General features: G+C 44.3%; 1 protein-coding gene across 1 annotated transcript; it reads left to right on the forward strand.

Annotated features, from left to right (window-relative positions):
• Positions 1-1,351: 1,351 nt before the first annotated feature.
• On the forward strand, positions 1,352-10,278 carry LOC120043754 (immunoglobulin lambda-1 light chain-like). The gene is made up of 4 exons (XM_038988317.1): positions 1,352-1,447; positions 1,542-1,870; positions 9,178-9,211; positions 9,893-10,278. The coding sequence occupies exons 1-4, from the start codon at positions 1,408-1,410 to the stop codon at positions 10,222-10,224; spliced, it is 735 nt and encodes a 244-aa protein (XP_038844245.1). The 5' UTR covers positions 1,352-1,407; the 3' UTR covers positions 10,225-10,278.
• Positions 10,279-10,793: the final 515 nt, after the last annotated feature.

Below are 10,793 nucleotides of genomic sequence, written 5' to 3' on the forward strand. Positions count from 1 at the left end.
TACAGTATCTCTGTTGTCAGTACGTTATGGAAAGTTAGTGTACAGTATCTCTGTTGTCAGTACGTTATGGAAAGTTAGTGTACAGTATCTCTGTTGTCAGTACAAAGCTCTGCTCAGTTCTGTGTTGGACTGGTTCAGAGAGGAGTGTAGTGATGTAGTTGAGACTAAATCAGTCTAACTAAGGTTTAGGGACCCTCCTTCCTCTAGACCTCATGAACCCTTGTCCTGTTCCATTTTCTCTCTCTGTGTCCTCATCTGGTTCCTCACATCTGTCCTCGGTGGTGCCCTCACTCAGTCTGGTCTTGTTCACATTGGGGTGAATCCTAACTTGCAGTTCAGTCACATTTTCACTTAATCTCCCATTGGCATCAATGCATGACTAAGTAAAGATTCACCTTAATTGGAAGTTAGGATTCACCCCATCGTGCATCAGTGATCAGAATAGAGTCTGCAGTTCTATCAACGTCCACCAGAGGAGGACATACGAAAGGAAAGATCTACATGTACTTTACAACAGGAACAGCTGTCTGTAGACCACTGGTTTCAGTCCCACCCAAAGACCAGCTGATAGTTTCATATCTACTATCTCTAGTTATCAGAGTCATTCACCAGGGACGTGTTCTAGATCTGACCCTGAGTTACAGGCAGTGATGTGTTGTTCCCCTTTCTCCCCCTTTCTCCCCCAGAACACACCTGCTTCCCCTCCCCTCCTCCTCTCCTTATTTATAGCTTCATGCAAATTAAGAGGTTATTTTATCTCCTCTCAGAACTCTGTGGGGGGAGCGGGTGTTGGTAGGGGGGGTCTGCAGGTGACCAGAGGAGTGGACTGAAACTGAAAATTTGTCCCAAATGGCACTCTTTTCCATTTATAGTGCACTACTTTTGACAAAGGCCCATTGGGTTCTGGTCAACAGTAGTGCACTATAAAGGGAATAGGGAGACATCCTGAGTACCTCATAATTATGTTGGTCTTGTAGAACTAGTATAGGATAATAAACTCCATTCATGGTTTGATGGAGGTAGAATATGAGTCAGTGAAGAAGACAGGATCTCATGTAGAGCAATGAGAATAATAGTTGGTCTCTCATATAATCTGGTTACTTTGACCAATCAGAGCAAAACAATGAAAAATATTAATAACAATCAACAATGAAAGTAGCTGGTGGTAGGTTGATTGCAGAGGCCCCTCCCTCTGGTCCTCCCTGGCTTGGTGATAGGTTAACTGTAGAGACCCCTCCCTCTGGTCCTCCCTGGCTTGGTGGTAGGTTGATTGCAGAGGCCCCTCCCTCTGGTCCTCCCTGTCTGTCTCCTTATAGGTGGGTCCTGCAGCCTCTCCTCTCCTCAAACTCCAACCCTGCTCATCTCTCAGCTGGACAGTAAGGGCCGTTCACACCACACACTGACAACATGCTGGGGACACTCTGCACTCTCATCACTGCTCTAACATGTAAGGAATTTACTATATGTTCAACATGAATCACAAAAAGTCATTAGAAGTTGTTAATTCATGTATGATTAAATGTCTTATTCAATTCCCACAGATGTCAGTTGCCAGAAAGCAGTGACACAGACACCTTCAGTACTGACTGTCAGTACAAAGGGGACTGCCACCTTTCACTGTGACATCACCAAAGATGAAAGTCAGTATGTAATCTGGTATAAACAGGTTCCAGGAGGAGCTCCTCAGTATGTGTTAAGGTTTTACCGTACTCATGCCTCTCCTAATGAATATGGTTCTGGTTTCTCCTCTGATCGTTTCACATCTAAAGCCACGTCTGATAAGGATTATCAGTTTATAATCAGTAATGTGGAGGAGACAGACTCAGCAGTGTATTACTGTCAGACATATGATGCCTCTGTTAAAGAGCACGTATCACAGTGATATACACCATGACAAAAACCTCCTCACCAAACACACTCACTTCTGCTTTCAGATGTTCTGAATATAGACACTAACTGAATGTCAAGTCATCCTGAACCAGTGTGTCTGCAGTAGGAGAACATTCCATGCTTGTGTTTTACACAAAACCTTCACACATTTACTAGAATGTTGTCATTAACAATTACACCTAGTTGTCACAAAGCATGAATGATAAAGTGATATTCCAGAAGGTTCAGTCCTAACAGAAGACTCCATGTATCAGACAACCTCCATGATAGTCAGTCCCCTGGTTTACAGTAGAGACATATTACATCAACAGTCATTTAGTGATGTAATGTTAGTTCAGAACCCCAGTATCAGGTCCAGATAATATTATAATGTTATTATCTATATAATGACATGCTGATTTCAGTAAACTAACCAACACAACTCACATGAAACTGAATACTTCTCTTTTCAGTGTAACCAAAATTATCCCATAGTTTTTTTTATACCAATCTAAAATATATATATTTTTGATAGTTGAATAGTTACAGTATGTTACGAATCCCTTTGGCCCGGCAGTCTAGGGGGGATGGTAACGAGACCCATAACATAACTCATGCAAATTATAGTAGTGTAAAAGTAACAGTGAGAACGAAATAACCACAGACAACTAAATTACCATCAAACACTCATGGTTTATTTTTAAACACGCGGTAAAGGAGGGCAGGAAAAGGGGCTGAGCTGGACCCAAGGAAAGAAACAAATATCCAAAAACACCCCTAAGCTAGTCTAGCCTACTTCAATACAGTTAACTAACTAACCAAAAATACAGCGGGTGGTCCGCCCAGTTCTAACTAGTGTTCTTAGACAAAGTATTCCTACGGGTAGTGTATGCCCATGGACGACTTGTCTTGGTACCCCCTTTTCCCACCATCAAACAAACAGTCAAACACCATAACAAAACAATACTCACAGGGTAACAGACAAAGTGTCATGTAGTTGCAAACCACAAGAGAACTAGAGAGATTGCATGACATAGAGATCGAGCTCCAGAGAAAACAACTGACAGGGTTTTAAACCAAGGGAAAGGGAATGTGATTGGGTAGGAGAAAAGGAGCAGGTGTCTTCTGATTAGCGACTGATTGGTGACTGATTGGGGAATGATGATTGCCACCTGTGAGGGGAGAAGGAGAGAAAAGAAATACACACACAGGATACACACACACAGGATACCTGTATCTGTAACACAGTAATTTAAATTGATCAGAAGTCCATCATTACAGAAGCTGATAGGCTTAGATATAGAGGCCCCTCCCTCTGGTCCTCCCTGTCTGTCTCCTTATAGGTGGGTCCTGCAGCCTCTCCTCTCCTCACACTCCAACCCTGCTCATCTCTCAGCTGGACAGTAAGGGCCGTTCACACCACACTCTGACAACATGCTGGGGACACTCTGCACTCTCATCACTGCTCTAACATGTATGGAGTCTGACTTCCTGGAGGTTTTACTTCCTGTTTTATTAATAATGAGTCTGTATGTTTCTCTTTACTACATGTCGTCTTCTTATTTCCCAGGTGTCAGTGGTGTGACTGTGGTGACACAGAAGCCTCCTGTTGTGACAGTGAGGAAAGGAGAGAAGGCCACTCTGGACTGTAACCTGGGGACTGTTGATAAAAGAGACGACCACCATGGACTATAACCTGGTGACTGTTGATAAAAGAGACGGCCACTATGGACTGTAACCTGGGGACTGTTGATAGTAGAGATGGCCACTATGGACTGTAACCTGGGGACTGTTGATAATAGAGACGGCCACTCTGGACTGTAACCTGGGGACTGTTGATAATAGAGACGGCCACTCTGGACTGTAACCTGGGGACTGTTGATAATAGAGACGGCCACTCTGGACTGTAACCTGGGAACTGTTGATAATAGAGACGGACACTCTGGACTGTAACCTGGGGACTGTTGATAATAGAGAAGGCCACTGGACTGTAACCTGGGTACTGTTGATAATAGATACGGACACTCTGGACTGTAACCTGGGGACTGTTGATAATAGAGACGGACACTCTGGACTGTAACCTGGGGACTGTTGATAATAGAGAAGGCCACTGGACTGTAACCTGGGGACTGTTGATAATAGAGACGGACACTCTGGACTGTAACCTGGGGACTGTTGATAATAGAGACGGACACTCTGGACTGTTACCTGGGGACTGTTGATAATAGAGACGGACACTCTGGATTGTAACCTGGGGACTGTTGATAATAGAGACGGCCACTCTGGACTGTAACCTGGGGTCTGTTGATAATAGAGACGGCCACTCTGGACTGTAACCTGGGGACTGTTGATAATAGAGATAGGCACTCTGGACTGTAACCTGGGGACTGTTGATAATAGAGACGGCCACTCTGGACTGTAACCTGGGGACTGTTGATAATAGAGACGGCCACTTTGGACTGTAACCTGGGGACTGTTGATGATAGAGAAGGCCACTCTGGACTGTAACCTGGGGACTGTTGATACTGGAGAGAGACACTCTGGACTGTAACCTGGGGACTGTTGATAATAGAGATGGCCACTCTGGACTGTAACATGGGGACTGTTGATAATAGAGCCGGCCACTCTGGACTGTAACCTGGGGACTGTTGATAAGAGACGGATACACTGGACTGTAACCTGGGGCCTGTTGATGATAGAAACGGCCTCTCTGGACTGTAACCTGGGGACTGTTGATAAGAGACGGATACACTGGACTGTAACCTGGGGACTGTTGATAATAGAGACGGCCACTCTGGACTGTAACCTGGGGACTGTTGATAATAGAGACGACCACTCTGGACTGTAACCTGGAGACTGTTGATAATAGAGACGGCCACTCTGGACTGTAACCTGGGGACTGTTGATAATGGAGAGAGACACTCTGGACTGTAACCTGGGGACTGTTGATAATAGAGACGGCCACTCTGGACTGTAACCTGGGGACTGTTGATAATAGAGACGGCAACTCTGGACTGTAACCTGGGGACTGTTGATAATAGAGACGGCCACTCTGGACTGTAACCTGGAGACTGTTGATAATAGAGACGGCCACTCTGGACTGTAACCTGGGGACTGTTGATAATAGAGACGGCCACTCTGGACTGTAACCTGGGGACTGTTGATGATAGAGATGGCCACTCTGGACTGTAACCTGGGGACTGTTGACAATAGAGACAGCCACTCTGGACTGTAACATGGGGACTGTTGATAATAGAGACGGCCACTATGGACTGTAACCTGGGGAGGACTGTTGATAATAGAGACGGACACTCTGGACTGTAACCTGGGGACTGTTAATAATAGAGACGGCCACTCTGGACTGTAACCTGGGGACTGTTAATAATAGAGACGGCCACTATGGACTGTAACCTGGGGACTGTTGATAATAGAGACGGCCACTCTGGACTGTAACCTGGGAACTGTTTATAATAGAGACGACCACCATGGACTGTAACCTGGGGACTGTTGATAATAGAGATGGCCACTCTGGACTGTAACCTGGGGACTGTTGATAAGAGACGGATACACTGGACTGTAACCTGGGGCCTGTTGATGATAGAAACGGCCTCTCTGGACTGTAACCTGGGGACTGTTGATAAGAGACGGATACACTGGACTGTAACCTGGGGACTGTTGATAATAGAGACGGCCACTCTGGACTGTAACCTGGAGACTGTTGATAATAGAGACGGCCACTATGGACTGTAACCTGGGGACTGTTGATAATAGAGACGGCCACTCTGGACTGTAACCTGGGGACTGTTAATAATAGAGACGGCCACTATGGACTGTAACCTGGGGACTGTTGACAATAGAGACGACCACTCTGGACTGTAACCTGGGGACTGTTGATAATAGAGACGGCCACTATGGACTGTAACCTGGGGACTGTTGATAATAGAGACGGCCACTCTGGACTGTAACCTGGGAACTGTTTATAATAGAGACGACCACCATGGACTGTAACCTGGGGACTGTTGATAATAGAGATGGCCACTCTGGACTGTAACCTGGGGACTGTTGATAAGAGACGGATACACTGGACTGTAACCTGGGGCCTGTTGATGATAGAAACGGTCTCTCTGGACTGTAACCTGGGGACTGTTGATAAGAGACGGATACACTGGACTGTAACCTGGGGACTGTTGATAATAGAGACGGCCACTCTGGACTGTAACCTGGAGACTGTTGATAATAGAGACGGCCACTATGGACTGTAACCTGGGGACTGTTGATAATAGAGACGGACACTCTGGACTGTAACCTGGGGACTGTTGATAATAGAGACGGCCACTCTGGACTGTAACCTGTGGACTGTTGATGATAGAGAAGGCCACTATGGACTGTAACCTGGGGACTGTTGATGATAGAGAAGGCCACTCTGGACTGTAACCTGGGGACTGTTGATAATGGAGAGAGACACTCTGGACTGTAACCTGGGGACTGTTGATAATAGAGTAGGCCACTCTGGACTGTAACCTGGGGACTGTTGATAATAGAGACGGCCACTCTGGACTGTAACCTGGGGACTGTTGATAATAGAGAAGGCCACTAAGGACTGTAACCTGGGGACTGTTGATAATAGAGACGGACACTCTGGACTGTAACCTGGGGACTGTTGATAATAGAGACGGACACTCTGGACTGTAACCTGGGGACTGTTGATGATAGAGACGGACACTCTGGACTGTAACCTGGGGACTGTTGATAATAGAGACGGCCACTCTGGACTGTAACCTGGGGACTGTTGATAATAGACGGCCACTCTGGACTGTAACCTGGGGACTGTTGATAATAGAGACGGCCACTCTGGACTGTAACCTGGGGACTGTTGATAATAGAGACGGCCACTCTGGACTGTAACCTGGGGACTGTTGATGATAGAGACGGACACTATGGACTGTAACCTGGGGACTGTTGATAATAGAGACGGCCACTCTGGACTGTAACCTGGGGACTGTTGATAATACAGACGGCCACTCTGGACTGTAACCTGGGGACTGTTGATAATAGAGACGGCCACTCTGGACTGTAACCTGGGGACTGTTGATAATAGAGACGGACACTCTGGACTGTAACCTGGAGACTGTTGATAATATTGCTGGTTGGTATTAACAGGTTCCAGGAAGAGTCCCTCAGTACATGTTAAGGTGGTACCACACTGGTTGGAGCTCTGTAGAATATGGTTCTGGTTTCTCCTCTCATAAATTCACATCTAATCATCAGTCTAAATCAGATTAGAGTTTGATTATTAACAATGTGGAGGAGACAGACTCAGTAGTGTATTACTGTCAGACATGGGACATCTCTGTTGAAGAGGCTGTATCACAGTGATGTACACCATGACAAAAACCTCCTCACCAAATACACTCACTTCTGCTTCGTGGTAGAGGGTTGAACTCTAAGAAACAGCAGTTGGTCAGTGATTAATTATTATAACAATATATACATGACACAATGGGAGACCTGGGAATGGAAGAACCATTCATTCCTACATGTCAAAAAGATTATAAGAAGACATTGTCTGAAAGGAAACTGATGTTTTCTCTCTTGTTGTGATCAGCATCATCATCAAATCATCATCATCATCATCAGGTCAAAACGGCATCATATGGATATTGCTTTAACTGATGGATTCAAAAGGACCAGACACCAACAGCAGAACATGATGCTATTCTATATACTGTTACTTCATAGAGAGGAACTCTAGAAAAACCTGAGATGTTTGTAGAGAGAGTGAAGCTCTGTCTGAATGGGATGTTTCAGTTCCTGTCCTCTCAGTAGAGAGAGTGAAGCTCTGTCTGAATGGGATGTTTCAGTTCCTGTCCTCTCAGTAGAGAGAGTGAAGCTCTGTCTGAATGGGATGTTTCAGTTCCTGTCCTTTCAGTAGAGAGAGTGAAGCTCTGTCTGAATGGGATGGTTCAGTTCCTGTCCTCTCAGTAGAGAGAGTGAAGCTCTGTCTGAATGGGATGTTTCAGTTCCTGTCCTCTCAGTAGTGAGAGTGATGCTCTGTCTGAATGGGATGTTTCAGTTCCTGTCCTCTCAGTAGAGAGAGCGAAGCTCTGTCTGAATGGGATGTTTCAGTTCCTGTCCTCTCAGTAGAGAGAGTGAAGCTTTGTCTAAATGGGATGTTTCAGTTCCTGTCCTCTCAGTAGTGAGAGTGAAGCTCTGTCTGAATGGGATGTTTCAGTTCCTGTCCTCTCAGTAGAGAGAGTGAAGCTCTGTCTGAATGGGATGTTTCAGTTCCTGTCCTCTCAGTAGTGAGAGTGAAGCTCTGTCTGAATGGGATGTTTCAGTTCCAGTCCTCTCAGTAGAGAGAGTGAAGCTCTGTCTGAATGGGATGTTTCAGTTCCAGTCCTCTCAGTAGAGAGAGTGAAGCTCTGTCTGAATGGGATGTTTCAGTTCCTGTCCTCTCAGTAGAGAGAGTGAAGCTCTGTCTGAATGGGATGGTTCAGTTACTGTCCTCTCAGTAGAGAGAGTGAAGCTCTGTCTGAATGGGATGTTTCAGTTCCAGTCCTCTCAGTAGAGAGAGTGAAGCTCTGTCTGAATGGGATGTTTCAGTTCCTGTCCTCTCAGTAGAGAGAGTGAAGCTCTGTCTGAATGGGATGTTTCAGTTCCTGTCCTCTCAGTAGAGGGAGTGAAGCTCTGTCTGAATGGGATGTTTCAGTTCCTGTCCTCTCAGTAGAGAGAGTGAAGCTCTGTCTGAATGGGATGTTTCAGTTCTTGTCCTCTCAGTAGAGAGAGTGAAGCTCTGTCTGAATGGGATGTTTCAGTTACTGTCCTCTCAGTAGAGAGAGTGAAGCTCTGTCTGAATGGGATGTTTCAGTTCCTGTCCTCTCAGTAGAGAGAGTGAAGCTCTGTCTGAATGGGATGTTTCAGTTACTGTCCTCTCAGTAGAGAGAGTGAAGCTCTGTCTGAATGGGATGTTTCAGTTCTTGTCCTCTCAGTAGAGAGAGTGAAGCTCTGTCTGAATGGGATGTTTCAGTTACTGTCCTCTCAGTAGAGAGAGTGAAGCTCTGTCTGAATGGGATGTTTCAGTTCCTGTCCTCTCAGTAGAGAGAGTGAAGCTCTGTCTGGATGGGATGTTTCAGTTCCTGTCCTCTCAGTAGTGAGAGTGAAGCTCTGTCTGAATGGGATGTTTCAGTTCCTGTCCTCTCAGTAGAGAGAGTGAAGCTCTGTCTGAATGGGATGTTTCAGTTCCTGTCCTCTCAGTAGAGAGAGTGAGGAGGTTTTTGTACGGCTGTGTATACAAACTGAATCACTGTGGTATTCGGACCAGGAACCAAGCTCATAGTTACTGGTGAGTTTCCTTCTAATGTTTTAATCTACAGAATATGTTTTGTTTCTACTATAGTGTTGGTCAGATATATATATATTTTTTAAATATTTGTTTAATAAAATGTCATTTTAATTCACTGATTTAATATTTTGCACCTGCTTTAATCCTGTCTCGTATGTTTGTAAATTACTTATGAAACAGTTTGATGACAGTGTTAATGTCTCTGGTTGGTCTGCTCTGTTCATGTTTATCATGCAGATATTGTATTTCTGTTGTCTGTATAACTCAATGTAAAGGAGATACTTAATCTCAAAGTGTTTTATCCTGCTCAATTTCTTAGACAAATGCATACTTTTTTTTTTATCCCACTTGCTTGTGAATTATTTGTATTTTATTTTAACAATGTGCACATTTCATTCAGCTTTTAGCATTTTAGTCTTTCAGTACTGTGATGTAATATTATAAATAATGTTTCTAGACATGTCTCTGTCTCTCTGCTCCATGGAAAATAACATTTTAACACAGTATCATGACTTCTATCAATGTCATTGTGAACATAATGAACAACAGTTCTATATTTAGCGGCTGCATCAGTTTCCTCTTAATGCAGGGTGTATTGGTAATGATACCAACATCTACTGAAATATAAACTGTTATCCATTGTGTTTTCTTCTCATCCCATCCGTTGACTACTTTCTACAGATGGAGATCTGGCTACACCTGCTGTGACCCTGTTCCCTCCGTCCACTGAAGACCTCAAGTCCAGCAGAGCAACACTGGTGTGTCTGACTAGTAACCTGTCTCAGAAGTCCAAGGGGTTGGCAGATGTCAGCTGGATGTCTAACAGTGAATCAGTGACAGAAGATGTTTCTACCAGCCCTGCTGAGCAGCAACCAGACAAAACCTTCACGATCAGCAGCTATCTGACCATTCAGACTGCAGACTGGGACAAGGACCTGGTGTTCACCTGTAAAGTGTCGTTGGGGTCAACATTCTCTGAGAAAGAGATCAGAAAGACTAGTTGTAGTCTGTAAATCAATAGTTTCAGACAATCAATACAACTGGTAGTTTGTTATAGCTTCACAACGAGTGAAGCTGTTATTTTGTTAGAACGTTTAAGTGATGATTTGATCCTTGCTTTGCTGTTAAATATAGAAGTTAAAATCCTAACAACATGGATGATATTGGGCTGAAGTCTGAATGCAGCAGTGAATATTATGACAATAACCAATGTAATGTCAAATAGTTGTTGAGGGTTGTTTCTCATGACAAGTTACTATTGATGCATTCACTGTACTGGCATCATGTTCTCTAAAACATTACATCTGAAACACTGTCATGATGACTAGGTCTCTCTACTATTGTGAAATGAGTTGAATTACTAATGATTAATAGAGGAATAGTTAGAGCTTTGTTGTATTGTGGATATTAAATAAAGCACATTCTAAAGAACAAGTGTTTGTATTTGAGCATGTTGATGAACATCAGTGTTAGCAGCACTAAATGAGGGTGAATCTGGATAATGACTGTTTAAATTGAACCAAGACAGAGGAGCCCAGAATCCTTACCTGGTTTATTATCATAAGAAGGATTGTGACCAACC

Source organism: Salvelinus namaycush, chromosome 3 (assembly GCF_016432855.1).
Source record: "Salvelinus namaycush isolate Seneca chromosome 3, SaNama_1.0, whole genome shotgun sequence".
In the NCBI taxonomy this organism is placed as follows: domain Eukaryota; kingdom Metazoa; phylum Chordata; class Actinopteri; order Salmoniformes; family Salmonidae; genus Salvelinus; species Salvelinus namaycush.